General features: G+C 35.2%; 1 protein-coding gene across 1 annotated transcript in view; it reads right to left on the reverse strand.

Moving 5' to 3' along the window:
* HCRTR2 (hypocretin receptor 2) overlaps positions 1 to 16,494 on the reverse strand; it is a 109,181-nt gene that overhangs the window by 20,086 nt on the left and 72,601 nt on the right. The window contains exons 2-3 of the mRNA XM_003926378.4: positions 12,102 to 12,280; positions 5,626 to 5,869 (exon numbers count right to left, since the gene is read on the reverse strand). Of these exons, the coding sequence (XP_003926427.3) occupies positions 5,626 to 5,869; positions 12,102 to 12,280 (423 nt within the window). The remainder of the gene's footprint in view (positions 1 to 5,625; positions 5,870 to 12,101; positions 12,281 to 16,494) is intronic.

Genomic DNA, 16,494 nt, shown 5'->3' on the forward strand with positions numbered 1-16,494 from the left:
TGGCTTAGATGTCTTTCTGCCCTGCAATATTCAGCAGGGACAGCAGCTGGGACTACAGGTACACACCACCATGCCCAGCTAATTTTTGTATTTTTAGCTCCTAGGTCTAAGAGACCAATTTGAAGTGTCATTTTTAGCTTCTCTCTGGCCCAGGTAGCATTCACCTACCTCATCAATTTCTAACTTTCTTTCAAGTTGACCCTGTAAAACAGGCCAGTTACATAAAAAGCAATAAAATTCAAGCATTCTGACTGGAGGAATAACAAACAGTCTTTCCCTTTGAAGTGCCACAGCCTACACAGCATTTGGTGGGCCAATTTCAAAGGAATCTGAAAGTGACCTCAGCACTTTCAGGCAACTAACAGGCTTTGAACTTTTATTTGTTTTGAAGAAGTATCACATGAGCTTTCTGCATTACAAAATCTATATAACTTTGAATCTTACGTATGTGTAAAGCCCTGATGTCTGCATAGAGGAAACTAGATTTGATAGTCAACTTTTTTTCATCTGCAGCTATGGACAGTATCACTGCGATAACAGGCGTTTTGAATAGATGGTAGCAAACGCTCCGTATGTGTTTAGTATATTTATGAATAATTAGAAAAACATGTAATTGAACTGCTAAATGCATATTATGATAATGAACACGGACATGGAAAAAAGTTGATCAAGCAAAATTATCCTTCCAGGGTATGATAGATTGTTTTAATAAGGAGATTACAATAGATAATTGGGGAGACATGATAGTCTTAAATTCCTCATTTCACACTTAGAGTCTACGCTGATTAAAAACCCAGAAATGCCATTGAAATTTTAAGTTTCGTGTGATGAAAATATCTTTGAAGTCTTTCTGCACTTGATAAGCAATGTCTTCAATGTGTTTAAAACATTCGTATATGACCTAGAATACAGCTACACAAAATTTGTTTCACAAAAGTATTACTTTAATATAAAAAAAAAGTATTTTAAGTGTTGATAACCATTAAAAACTACTGTTTTTACTCAACTGATGAATAGGCACCATCTAAATAAATATTATATATATATGAAACTAACTAATAAAGAACAAATGTGGATCTTTAGTCTTTGAAATCAGAGATTAAAGAGTCGTATCACATATTTGACAGGCAAAACTTAATTTCTCTCAGATGAGTTAGGATCCATTATTCAACCAACATGTTATCTTAATTATCTAAAAACTACAAACATTCGTCTTTCATGGTACACTTGTCAGGAATTGAATGAACAAGTAAATTAAATATAATTTCCCAATATTCAATTTGGACTGTCTTTTCAAAGTTTAGGGGTTCATTAAGTTTACCTGAATCTTTAATATATTTTACTATTTTCTCTCTAATAAATGTGTTTAATAAATGTTCCCACTAATACACATATATACGTATTTAACTGCTTTCAAACCTCAAATAGGCCAGATGCCATAATTACTATGACTAAAAAAAGGGGCTCCATTTTTTTTAGCCCACCAAAGAACAATTTGTCATTAAGATTCAAAAAAAGAGATATTGCCATTCTCCAGTGACCAGAACAATGTTTGACTAACAGTACATAGTACATACTAATTAAACACTGGATGAATGAATAGTGAAGCAATTATAACTTTGAGGGCATAAAACGAGTTTTTGGTTTGTATGTATGTATGTATGTATGTATGTATGTATGTATGTATTTTTGAGACAGAATCTTGCTCTGTTACCCAGGCTGGAGTGCAGCAACGTGATCTCGGTTCAATGCAACCTCTTTCTCCCAGGTTCAAGCAATTCTCCTGTCTCCCTTTCCCAAGTAGCAGGGACTACAGGGACATACCACCATACCTGGCTAATTTTTGTATTTTTAGTAGAGACAAGGTTTCACCATGTTGGTCAGACTGGTCTTGAACTCCTGATCTCAGGTGATCTGCCTGCCTAGTCCTCCCAAAGTGCTGCGATTACAGGCATAAGCCACCCCGCCTGGCCAAGAGTTTCTTTCTATAGGATCTTTTCTGTAGAACTATGAATTTACAAACCAAGTAATAAAGAAATTGTGGGTTAATTCTGGAACAATTTAAAAATTGTACAAGTATGAAACGGTATGACTGAGGCAAACACTGAACATACAAATGTATATTTTAAAAATTATTAAAATAAGTATTAAGATTCTTTATATGTTCTTGAGTTGTGTGTGTGTGTGCCAGAAATCATGGCTTATGGTTCTTTTTATGAAGAAGTAATAGGCAATAATGAATATAATTAGTTTTAGAAATAATTTATCCATACATAATTACATATTTATGGTAATTTTTTTAGTTAGTTTTCAATTATTTTGCACCATATGTAAAATAGCATTTACAGAACTTTTCCAAAAGTTATTTGATAGATATGTATCAACTGACCAAATTGTTTTCTGAATTTTTTTCCACTGTAATATTGGTTGTAGGATATTTATGATATTACTCTCTATTTTATAACTATATTTTTGACTTAACGTAGAATAAAGATAAGAAACACAGATCATGAATTGATTTAAAATAATAGAAGATATTTTACAATAGTTTTTTAAATTAGGCTAAATTACAGTTGGCCTTTAAAAATGTCTGAATTTAGAGAGCTAACACTATAAAACATACTTTCCTATGGTGTTTTTAAGTTGTGAAAATCACGTATATGCCAAGGTTTAACATTATAATTTGAACCTGTACTTATAAATAGTATATATGAACAATCATTTTACAGGCTATGTAAAAATCATAAATGTCTAATAAAAAAGAATAAAAATGTGCCTTGAATTATTTTATGTTTTTCTTAAAAACATGAGGTTATTAACAATTTCATTTAATATTTGAAAAACTAATCGTATAGCTTGTATTAAGTTGGATTTTGTGGATCATCAATTCAATCCAATATTTAATTTTAGACTTTATACACATTTAATTATGGGCTATTATAAAATCACCTTCAATTAGTTTTCTTAAATGATTTCTGAAGGCCGGGTTTATATTTTTATATCTTCAACAATTGTTTTCTTTTTTAATAAAAATATCCTTGCTAGAGTTGGGTAATAAAATACAAGTGTAGAAATAAGTTTTATGTATTTATATTTATCACTCAGAGGTAATTTAAAAATCATTTACTTCTATTTACTTAATCATAATAACTGAACAGGATTCCATGGCATTGCAATCTTTTTGTTAATGAAGGTTACCATTACTTGATTATTCAGGGCAACATTAAAACAGAAAAGTTTACAAAAGCAGAAACTAATTGCCAGAATACTTTAGAGAAAATACTGCTGACATATACTGAAAAATATTTGTATATTTATCTAATTGCAATCTCTATAAAGAATTAAGATTTAAATGTACATATTTACTTCATAATCTTGAAAAAAAATAAAATCTCTCTAGGACTAAATTTACTGTCGAATTTAAAACAAGATTCTGAGAAAGACCTTTTCAGGATTTCTAAATATAAGTCAATGTAAAAGAATTGTGTAAGAGACATGTCACAGTCAGTCCCCAACCCATCTTCTTTCCAAACTCAATTATTTAGACTACCTGCACCTATGTTCCAGAAACTACAAGTTCTGACTCTCTTTCTTTCTTCTTCGTAACGTAGTACCCATGATGTGGGTTTTCTTGCTTTCTGGACATCCTTTTTCCTCTTCCAGTCTGGAGAATTCCTGCTTATCTTTAATGTTTTGCTGAAATGTTAGCAGCTCCTCTGTAAGCTTTTGTTCAAATGGACAAAGCTGAGTTTGTTCTCTCATTTCTGTTCCCAGCACTTTGTACATAACTATGTACAAATTCTGATTACCCTATAAAAATTTGTTTGTTGGCCTTTGAGCCTTACTATATAGAGTGTGCTCCCTTAAGCAGAGTCTGTCTCTCTCTAGGTGGACACAAAGCCTGACATATAATAAGTTCTCAAGGTGTTATTTAAGCATTAATAAATGGTGCATGGGACACTTACTAAATATTCCTACCATTTTGGAAATTTCCATTTATTTTGTTTTTGTTGGTACAATTAATTGGGAAAAACTGAACATGATCCAGAGGAGAAACAAACAAACAAACAACCAAAATGCAATGTTAAAAAGGAAAAGTAAATCCTAATAAAAGAGAGAGATTTGATATTTGGGGTGATAGATAAAACAAACTATAAAATATTAGTTATTATAGGTCTTACAATAGTGTGTAAAATAATCCCAGCCTCTCTTAAATATTATCTTGCTGTAGTATGCCTAATTCATCAGTGATTTACTTTTTTCCTTTCGGTGTTCTAGTACAAACACCAAGGTAGGAAGTAATAGAAATTCAAAGATTATAATATTTAAGTATATTACCCACAATTAATCCCTGGTGTGCACTGCTTGTTTTGATACATCTTTCTGAGAAACAAATTATTTTCTAATGTAAAAATTCCCTAAATGTGAGTCATTTTAGTATACTTACACAGAAGAGGTCAGGTTGTTTTTTTCAGATTTCATGTGATATATCGAAATTAGTGCATGCTATGCTAAAATGCAGGGTTATTTTATTTTCTGTCATTCTTTCCTATGCCCAGATTTGTGCTAGCATCAGGTATTGATAGAAGCGTTCTCATTGTTACACAAAAACCTTACTGATTTTACAAATTTTGAACCAAAGAAACATAAAGCCTTTAAATCTGATTGTATAAATTTCATATCATACACACCAGATGAGAAATCAGATTGATTCATAGTTACTATAATTCTTTTCTTTTTTTGAGATGAGTCTTGCTCTGTAGACCAAGCTGGAGTGCAGTGGCAGCGTGATCTCGGTTCACTGCAACCTCTGCCTCCCTGGACCCGATTCAAGCAATTCTCCTGCCTTAGCCTCCAGAGTAGCTGGGATTACAGGCAGGTGCCACCATGTCCAGGTAATCTTTGTGTTTTTAGTAGAGATGGGATTTCACCATGTTGGCCAGGCTGGTCTTGAACTCCTGACCTTGTGATCCACCTGCCTCGGCCTCCCAAAGTGCAGGGATTATAGGTATGAACCACCATGCCTGGCCCCCGTAATTCTTAAATTAGATAATAATTATCCTAGCAACAAAACTCACCAATTGAATATATTTTGAATAGAGAAAACAAACTTGGATAATTTGACTTAGAGAACCACATACTGACTCTGGTCATATTCTCAGGACCATGTGAACAAGGACATGCTCTTAAAATGAAAAAATCCAGTGATATTTGAAGCCCATTAGGGACCCTGACACTTTAGACAATACAGGATTGCACCATCTTATAAAACTCGGATCATTCCAGAATACATAATTGGATTTGTATTCCATATTGCTCTTTGTTTTAAGGAGTTTATGAAAAACTAAAACAACCAAATCTGAATTGTAGAATAATCTCCTTTCATTTCCTATCTGAAAGATATGAAAATGAGAAAACAGTAGATAACATTTCCAAAGGATTCAGATAGGTAGAGTTATTCTGTGAAATTGTTTCAAAATTCAAGTTTGTTTTGATGCTCTTGCAAAACTGTATTCACAAATGCTAACAGGATATATAAGCCTAGCTTTACAATGGCTATGCTAATCCAATTTTCAATTTGCTGCTGTAATAGAAATGCCAGTTCATGCATCAGATGGTACTTACCACCCCAGCGCTCATCACACACTGTAAAGAGGGTGGTTTTATTGGCTAAGCCTGGGAGCATGGTGCTGCACTCCATGACGATGGCCTGAGGAATCATTATAATGCAGGATACAACCCAGATGATGACTATGCTGTTACGTGCCCGCTTTGCTGTGCTCTTAAACATCAAAGGGTGACAGATTGCATACCACCGATCCAAGGCGATACAGCTCAGTGTGAGGACAGACACAGACACCGACACAGTCTAGGGAAAAGAAACATCGTAGTAATAGAGAAGCACCAGCTGTTAAAAGAATTACTCTTAATATATTTACTAAACAAGAAAGGTAGTCACAATATATAAGCAAATCCAAAGTTGCCAAAAAAATCCATGCAAGTGCTTTCTACTTAAAAAGAAATCATATCAAAAAGAAAAATGAAATATTAGAAATATACTTTTAAATGCGTATTTATTGTTAAACATGAAAAGGTATGATGAAAACTTTTTAAGTTTTTTTTAAAATTCCAAATGGCTTAGTTTATAATATGGCATTCTTTAAATAATGGCTGCAATTATTTTGCCCTGTAACTTTTCCACTGATTGGAATAAACCATATACTCACACAGAAGAAAATAAAACACATACGTTTATTCCAAACTGGAAAAGCTTCACTTGTAAAGAATAACATCTTTCTTTTAAATTATCATATAGAAATTTGATTGAAATTATATTGAATTAACATTTTTAAATTATGGGTAGCTTATTTCACATTTCCAAATAATGAGGGCTATTTGTACATTAGTGTTATTAGGAAAGTTATGAGTCATGTTAAAAGAGAACTCTGTATGTGGATCTCCTTACTATAGTTTGCTCACTGCTAGCCAAGGCAATGTGACTCCAAAAGCTAGACAGGTTCACCCAGTCAAAATTTTTAAATAATTTTTATAAAATTATAAAATTATTATAAAATTATTTATAAAATTTTTATATAATTAACAATGCCACAAATGATTCTTTAACTTGGCATTTTAAGGAAATAACAAAGAAACATGTTTAAAATGCCTATATCCACGTGATTATTTGATGTAATTATGTTTAATGTGCTCTCCTATACTGGATGAAATACTGATTCCGATATCACTCTCAGAATCTCCCTATAAAAAGACTTCTAATTTCCTTTGTATTTTATTACAGATTGCTATTTATTTTCTTTGCAGCATGTATAAGGTAGTAGACTATTTTGCTTAATTTGCTTATTTATTGTCTGTTTCCTCTATTGGAACAAAGTTGTATGGTAGAAGGGACTGTTTTTTTTTTTTTTTTTTTTTTTTTTTCACAACTGTGTCCCCAGTATCTGATACAACATTTGATGTGTATTATGCATTTAAGAAATATTTGGTTTTCAACTTATATTTTAATTTCAGGGGTACATGTGCATGTTTGTGACATAGGTAAATGTCTGTTATGAAGGTTTGTTATACAGATTATTTCATCACCCAGGTATTAGGCCAAGTATCCAGAGGTTATGTTTCCTGTTCCTCTCCCTCCTCCCACCCTCTACCCTCTGAAAGGCCCCAGTGTGTGTTGTTCCTCTCTATGTGTCCATGTGTTCTCATAATTTAGTTCCTACTTACAAATGAGAACACGTGATTTTTGGTTTTCTGTTCCTGCATTAGTTGGCTAAGGATAACAGTGGCCCCATTCATGTTGCTGCAAAGACTATGACCCATTCTTTTTTATGGCTGCATAGTATTCCATGGTGTATATGTACCACATTATCTTTATCCAGTCTATCATTGATGGGCATTTAGGCTGATTCCATGTCTTTGTTATTTTGAATAGTGCTGCAATGAACTTATACTTGCATGTGTCTTTAAAACAAATATTTGTTAATCCATTAATAGAGTGGTGAGTTTTAACTGAAGAAGACAGTAGATGTGGTCCAGTCATCTTCCTCTATTTTTCTGTCCTGGTTATATTGATCTCATAATATGTAGAAAGGGCAAATATTTCTGTCTTTTACCTGAGGGCCTTTCTTGCTGATATGTTGATTAAAAGTACAAATGAGTGAAAGAGATCTAAGAGCCAGGGCAACAGTGCAGAAACTCTGTGGGCTAAGTGTCAGGATGACCCACCTATTCTCTCTCTCTGATCAGCTAGCTGCACACTGTTGAGTCGCTCACTTTACACCTTTGGGCCTAGTGTGTGTGTGTGTGTGTGTGTGTGTTGTGTGTGTGTGTGTGTGTGTGTGTGTGTGTGTGTATGTGTGTGTGTCTGCTAAATGAAGGTAATTAACAGTATAAGATTCTTACCAACTCTGATTCTTTTGTTTCTCTATGGGAGAGGCCTCAGAGTATAGTTGGAATGAAGTCTGCAACCAGGTTTTCTGGGCATAAATCTCATCTGACATACTGAGTGTCCTTGGGCAGGTTACTTAACCTCTCTATTCCTCAGTTTTCTCATCTGTAAAATGTGGATGAATAATAGTGCCTAACCATGGAATTGTATGGACAGTTAGTTGAGATGTAAAGTGTCTACTCCAGGGCTGACATATAAGTGGTGCTTGTTTGCTATTATTTATGATTATAATAACAATGATAATGATTATCATTCTTGAGCCTGAAATTCTATATTTTAACTGGAACAGATTGCTTTTCAGAGAAGAGTATTCATAGGAATTACAAGTAAAAGCCTAACCTTTGCTAAATTCTTGGTGACTAATTTCATTTTAAGTATAATTTTAAAGGGCTGGACTCTATGAGAATGGACTTAGGTTGATTGGTGACTCCTGAAAATTTCTTAGTACTACTTTAGAGTACTTTCAACTCTCTTTCTCAAGCCAATCTCACCTTATTCTATACAACCTCCAATCCTTCTTTGCAAACAAGCTAGGCACCAAGGGCCTCTCAATACCATTGCTAACCTGGGAATAGAACTATGGCTGTGTAGATTTGCACAGTCACCTCTTCATAGCTTCTGGGTCAGAGAGATATTTATCCTCTCTGGCAATTAGAAGTAGAAAGTATTCATCAAGGCTTAGTGATTTATAATCTATTAATCTAACCAACATGGACAAATGGGATAGATGCAGCATGGTTCTAACGTGAATGTCATTTCTAGTATTTCCTAATGCCATTAGATAATAATAATCACTTTATACCAGTTTACTTAAAAGACTGACATTCAGTGCCAACAGTGACCCAGGGAGCAGTTCCCATTGTCACATAGCAAAGGGGGAAATATATGCTAGTGTGATTAATCAAATGGTAGAATGAACCAATCCATTGAATGAACCCTTGACAATCAGTGAGTTACTATTCATTGCTTGAACTACTATATCTGCTTATGCATTTTACAAATTCATATACATTATGTTCAATTTATAAGATTTTCTTGGAAGTGATATAAAATTGCATTTTATCAAAAGCAATTGTAACTGAAAGTTTTGTTACTGCTTTTAACTTCTAAAAGTATACTTCTGGGTGTCTTTTCATGTGGTAATAGCTCAAGTCAGTGGAATAGTAAGTCATTCAAGAAATGAATGTAGTGTGGACTATGAATGTTGAAGTGGAGTGAGAGGGAACTTTCTTCTGCCTTCAGGTACTTGGCCTTTGACCTATACTATGGGCACCTTTTGCACAGGGTAATGCTTGGGGATTACTTTTAGTAGAGAAGTTCACTGTTTTATACTAGCAAATAGATATATTAAAGGGATCTTAAAGATTCACTATAAGGAAAAATGGAAATTTTATGAAATCACAGATTTGGGTGGTAAGCACTAATAGGCAGAAGGGTTCAAAGTATGACTGAGAGAAAGGGAGCTTGTCTGACCATCCACTGCCTACCTCTCACATCTCACTTGGCTTCTTTTTTTTTATGACATTTTCTGTGTACAGCTTCTTCTGCAGTTAAACAAACAAAGAAACAAAATCTGAAAAAGTAACCAATGCTGTTGTCATTGTTGGAAGAGAAGTAAAATAGATGATAATTATTCAGGAAATAGCCTAATATATGTTAATGATCTTAGAGTTAGGCAATTATTAAAGACACAAAAGAGTCATTTTAATTATTCAGCTAAGATTTATAACATTTGTGAGATTTTTAAGTTTTTTGTGCATATGCCAATGTGTTACAGTATATCACTCATAAATCTAAAGGCTGTATTATATTTAGAAGAAAAAGAACATGTACACTATAGCAAATTAGTAAATGCCCAAATAATCTAAAATGCAACCAAATAACCTTATAATGTGGCTGGGCATTATGTAACATGTTTTTAAATATTCAGTAAGACCTAAATATCGTATCAGGAATATAAGTCATTAGTTTCAGAATGTCACAACTAGGGAGAAAAACTGCTCAGATTTGTATGTTTATCGCCCATTGAAACTTTTCCTTGCATTTGGGAAACTTCTATGAAAAATGGGGCAATAAATATCAAGAATTTGGAGATACTAGTTTTATCCATGCACCAATCTCTTTGTGCATTTATACCTTTCTGTCAAGAAGTAACGTTGGAGGGGGTAACGAATAGATCTATGGATCTAGTCTTTTTCATCATGTGGTTACTCAGTGGTTTTTTTCCTTGATCTACAGAGAAGAGAGTAAGCTAAGGAATTGATTAGATGGGAAACTGTGTGCAGAGGCAGATGGAATCCTTCTAGAGATGATGATGTTACTTGAACTGTAGGAATTGTTAAGCAGTTCTGCTGTGTGAAAGAGGACTCTCAGTGATTTTAAGAGATATCCATGCCCTCCATTCCTCACTGGTACATTGCTTCCATTCTGTCCTCTAGTGCAAATACTCACAGGAAACTCTGAGACGCCTGCTCTACAAAAAGCTATCTCTGTGCATTTGCACATGACTGCACCTGCCACTGAGTGCTGCACTTCTCCCTTATCACTTCACTTCCCATCAGGGAATCTCTCATGTTCACAATTAAACATTGTGGGCAACCGCAGCTACCCCAAAACTTAAGAGAATCCTCAAGATATTATCCTGGGTATTTATTGAAACTGAGAGTAGTAAAAGGTTTTCTGGAAGTACCACAGAGATAATGAAATATTAGAATTCTCTGAAATGTATTATTTACCTAGTGCCTCTATGCAAAATACCACCATAGCCTTCATTTCTTCTATCCTCGTAGAAGAAAACTTAGTAAGAACTTTTATCCATGTATTATTGTCCTCATGCAAAAAAAAAAAAGTGCTACTGTTCATTTTATAATCCTGTAGTGATTTTTAGCAGCCTGACCCAAACTAACTTTATAATTAAACATAATATACATATGGAGCTTATAACTTCTATAGTATTTTCCACTTGCTATTCTATAAACGATGTTTGACCTTAAACAAGGATCACTTCTTTTTATAAGAGGTAATCGAGGAACTATTGAACGAAATATCCCTTTGCAACATTTCATTCCAAAAGCCTAATCAGTATAATGTCTAGTATTTGTGCCCCACCTACATTTTTGTTACTGGAAGGCTATTTTCTGTTTCCTTAAAATATTATAATCACCATCTGAGAGACTGCATGCAATAACAACTGAGGGTGCAGGAAGGCTGTAGGAAGACAGGTAGACAGTGGTCACCATTTCACTCGCTGTCCAATTTCTAAGGGAAATCCATCCTTTAAGATGGATGTGTGAATGTGAGCATTATCTTATAAATCTTTTGTTTCAAAAACTTTAGAGCTAAAATAATAATCAGAACACTAATCTCTGAAAGTATTTGTTCTTAATTACTGATAAGGCAATTAAATAGAAAAAGAAGTTATTTTCACTCTTAAAGAAAGGAAAACATCTACTAATGATTCTGATGCTAATAATTGAGGTTTCTTGGGAGCATACCATTTTAATAGGATCATCATCTTCCAAAGGGTAGGCCAAGTTATTTATATTAATCATCTAAGTAAATGGTCACAACAACCATATGAGATAGATCTCATTAAAAATATTATCCTTTAAGTGAATCACAACTACTTGGCATGATAGCATACAAGTGGTGAATGGCAGAACGGAGATTCCAATTCTGGTAGTTTGAATTAGAATCTACACTGAAGCCTGTTCATGGCACTGATTTGATCAAGTAAGACTTAATTTTTCGGCATAAAATAAAATCACTTGCAAAAACAAATATCCTCAATGATTTGGACTAGAAGATCATTAGTTGGTTCAAAAGAAAGATCAATAATTGGGTTGGGGAGATCATTAATTGGTTAAATCATTAATTGGTTCAAGTTTCTTCTTTAACAATAGGGAAATAAGGAACCAACAAGGTAAAATGTGCAGCATCTAATGATGATTTGGCAGTTTGTTGCTTTATCTTTATCTGGAATTTAACTCATTTCCCCAAATATTCTCAAGTATTCTTTTCCTTCAGTTTGCCAATACCTTAGGCAAATATATTTCTCTACTCACTAGTTAATGTATCATAAACGGCATGGCTATGACTAAACATTTAGTGGCTTCAAAAAGGCATGAAAAATAATTACCTGTAGATAAGGAATCACTTTGCAAAGGGACTGTCCAAAAAACCAGGTCTCAGTGATATCCACGACCAGTGTGGCTGGAAGGCAGGTGATGGTCACGAGCACATCAGCCAGAGAGAGATTGACTATGAAGTAGTTGGTTACTGTCCTCATGTGGTGGTTCTTCCACACTGCCACACAAACTAATTTGAAAAGAAAAAGGAACAATCACTCAACAAAGAAAATAGGTATTGGTAAGGAAAGACTGTCAAGCTAATTAACATTTCTATAAAGTCCACAAATATGTATTTAAAAGGAAAAATAACTGAAGGCTGTGCTGTGTTTTCACTGAATCGGTCAATCTGTGTGAATGCCAAATACATACTTAAAATCAGTTCATTTACCTTGCATGACATTGCTCAATAAATCACAAGACTGTATTTATTTTTACTTGATTTTGAATTGCGAGTATCAGAAGTTTTTAAATGGTCTTTAATTCATCTTTCTATTCCCTCAGTACTCAATATGTAGTAGCATCTCAAGAAATGGCTGCAGAGTTGAGATAAATTAGGAGCTAGCAATGTTCACTGAACTGTAGTGTTTGCCTTATCCATGACCTTGGCCCATGTCTACTCCTAAACCCTGCATTTGGAACTTTCAACAAATAGTGTTTTATTCATGGTAAGAGTCAACAATTATTCAGCTACTACCACTGCAAATACTGAGGTAGATGGTTCATATACCTACATTGTTTAATGCTGACAACAATCTTAAGGGACAATGATATTACCCACATTCTATAAAAGAGGAAGCTGAAGTCGGGCATGGTGGTTCACACCTGTAATCCCAGGACTTTGGGAGGCCAAGGCGGGTGGATCACGAGGTCAAGAGATTGAGACCATCCCGGCCAACATGGTGAAACCCCTTCTCTACTAAAAAAAAAAAAAAAAAAAAATGCAAAACTTAGCTGGGTGTGGTGGTGTGTGCCTGTAGTCCCAGCTACTCGGGAGGCTGAGGCAGGAGAATCTCTTGAGCAGGGGAGAAGGAGGTTACAGTGAGCTGACATTGTGCCACTGCACTCTAGCCTGGCGACAGAAGACAGATTGAGACTCCCTTTCAAAAAAATAAAAAGGAAGCTGGGACACAGGAAACTTGTTTGAGGACATATAAGTTCACAAAATATAAAACTACAGCTATAACTCAGCTTTTGTTCCAACACTTGTGGTCTTTTCACCACATAGGTTGCCTTCTTTGGTGAAAATGAGAGTGTTGTAAAAAAGCACATATAAGTTCCAGACACTCAATTTTGTCTCCTTTCTGTCACCCTTAGGGCCTCTAAACAACACCCTGCAATCAAACATACTTTTCAATACTTTCATAGCTAGCCTCCCTCATTGCCTTGCAGTATAGCCCCAGTTCAAAAGTTGTGCTGTCTGATTCAGTTGCCCTTTGCTGAAAGAACATCCAGTTCCTCCATTCTTTGTCCTTGGTCTGATGTACATAAAAGTTATATATTTATTCACTGGCTCTGGAATGATATAGGTGTACACACTGACTTCATAGGTATTCATGGGTTTGCTTCACTGAATGTTATTGAATTTGTCTGGGGCATCACAAACCTATCAGGGCTGTCACTCGTGTACCCAAATAATGCAGAGATTAGTATCTTTATATAGTGAATAAATAAAACCTCATTTTCTTAAATTTAAATCAATGAATGAGGATTTCTTTTGATAATTATGTAACATTTATTAATAGTTTCATATGCTGGAAGTTGTTCTTACTACTTCCTGAAGTTGAAGTTGGTTGTCAGCTACCAACAGATGTCAATTTAACAAAATACCTGGATTTTGGAGGATTTAATTTTGAAAACTATACATCATCCTCTAACTCTTGCATGTGATATCCAAAAACTCAGTTGAATCTTAATCAAGGTAACTGCAGTCTTTATTATTTGAAAATGATGCCACTGAGTGATTTATTTTCTATAAACACTTGAAACAGACACAAATAAACACACACACACACACACACACACACACACACACACACACATTCATACATGTACAAATCCATCCTAGCAGTTGACGAACACATTATAACAGTTTGTTATAAGAAAATTGGCAAAAATATTATATTTCTGGTACTTGGCCAACAAATTGTCCAAACAGTACAATCTCAGATCTAGAAAAATGCACAGGACTTTTAGAAAAAATGCAATTAGCCGGGCGCGGTGGCTCAAGCCTGTAATCCCAGCACTTTGGGAGGCCGAGACGGGTGGATCACAAGGTCAAGAGATTGAGACCATCCTGGTCAACATGGTGAAACCCCGTCTCTACTAAAAATACAAAAAATTAGCTGGGCATGGTGGCGCGTGCCTGTAATCCCAGCTACTCAGGAGGCTGAGGCAGGAGAATTGCCTGAACGCAGGAGGCGGAGGTTGCGGTGAGCCGAGATCGCGCCATTGCACTCCAGCCTGAGTAACAAGAGCGAAACTCTGTCTCAAAAAAAAAAAAAAAAAAAAAAAAAGAAAGAAAGAAAGAAAAAGAAAAAATGCAATTATTTCTAAACTTTCGACTCTGTATTTTGTACATGAGGAATGGTACTGGTGGGAAGACTTAATGCATTGTATCTAGACATCATTAGAGCAAGTATATGTTCCAAATCACTTCTTTAGTCATTACTATGTGCTGTGCCTTGTTCTTAGCATTTTGAATTATTAACTAGTGTCATCATAATAACACAATAAAGTGAATAGTATTAATATCTATGTTTAACAGGTGGGAAAATAAGGAGAGAGAGGTTAAGGGGCCTACCGAAGAAAAAATTAAGTACTAGAGTAAGTAAAAGTAAAACTAAGTGCTAGATCTTGAATTTAAGTCTTACCCATCATGCTATGTCATCCATGTATCCTCTTAACTGAAGCAGAAATGAAAAGGAAGCTAGCAACCTCTATCAGACAGGGATTTAACCTAGGATCATACAATTTTTTACTTGGAGATTATTCAGTCTAACCTTCCATCTGAGGCATGGATAACCACCTCTGTACCATCTTTCATTCATCCTGCTTGAACATTTATAATACTGGGAAATTTAAACTTGCTGGAGCCTTTGAATTCATTTTGTGGTGGCTTTAACTACTAGCAAGTTCTTGCTCATGTTCTGTTTTCTCTTCGTTTCTACTTACTAGGTCCTAATTATTTATTGAAACTGAATGAATACGCTTTACCTATTTATTTACATTGTGCTGGTATTCATTTTCTAGGGCTGCTGTAACAAAGTACCATAAACAATGTACTGTGAGAAAATGAGTCTGTATTGTTTTAAAACAGGTGTCTTAAAACAATACAGACTTATTGTCTCACGGTTTTGGAGCTAGAAGTCGGAAATCAAGGTGTCAGCAGGGCTGTCCTGTCTCTGAACTCTGTAGTAGAACTCTTCTTTGTCTCTCCCTATTTTCTTGTGGGTTGCAGGCAATCTTTAGTGCTCTTTGGCCTACAGCAGTGTAACTCCAATTTCTGCCTTCGTCAGTGCATGACATTCTACTGTTTCTATCTTCACATGACCATCATCTTATAAGAATCCCAGTCATATTGGATTAAAGGCCCACCCTACTACAATATAACTTTACCATATCAAATTATATCTGCAATGACCCCATCTCCAAATCAGGTCACTTTCTGAGGTAAATAACTTTAGGACTTAATCGTATCTTTTTTTTTTTTTTTTGAGATGGAGTTTCGTTCTTGTTACCCAGGCTAGAGTGCAATGGTGCGATCTTGGCTCACCGCAACCTCCGCCTCCTGGGTTCAGGCAATTCTCCTGCCTCAGCCTCCTGAGTAGCTGGGATTACAGGCACGTGCCACCATGCCCAGCTAATTTTTTGTATTTTTAGTAGAGACGGGGTTTCACCATGTTGACCAGAATGGTCTCGATCTCTCGACCTTGTGATCCACCCGCCTCGGCCTCCCAAAGTGCTGGGATTACAGGCTTGAGCCACCGCGCCCGGCCAATCGTATCTTTTTGAAGAAACACAATTCAACTCATAAAGGTACTTAATCAAGTATTTAAAGACTACAGCTATGCCCACTTCCCTAGCCTAGGCTTCTCCAACTTCAAGATCTTCAGACTCCATCATGTGAAATGTTTGGATGTTTCATCCCCTCTGAACACACTTCAGATTATCAGTAACCATCATTTTCTATTTATATTATCTACAACTACCATCATTTCTCTAGGTGCAATCTACCCAGAACAACAACAAGAAGGATGATTGATTTGATTACTGTCACTCTATTAAGACAGTTTGAGATCTTGTAAGCTTTCTTAACAGCCAAGGCACACTTTTGGGGGAATACACACACACACACACACACACACACACGCACACACACACGCACACACACACATGCATATA

This window comes from Saimiri boliviensis, chromosome 4 (assembly GCF_048565385.1).
Source record: "Saimiri boliviensis isolate mSaiBol1 chromosome 4, mSaiBol1.pri, whole genome shotgun sequence".
Taxonomy (NCBI): Eukaryota; Metazoa; Chordata; class Mammalia; order Primates; family Cebidae; genus Saimiri; species Saimiri boliviensis.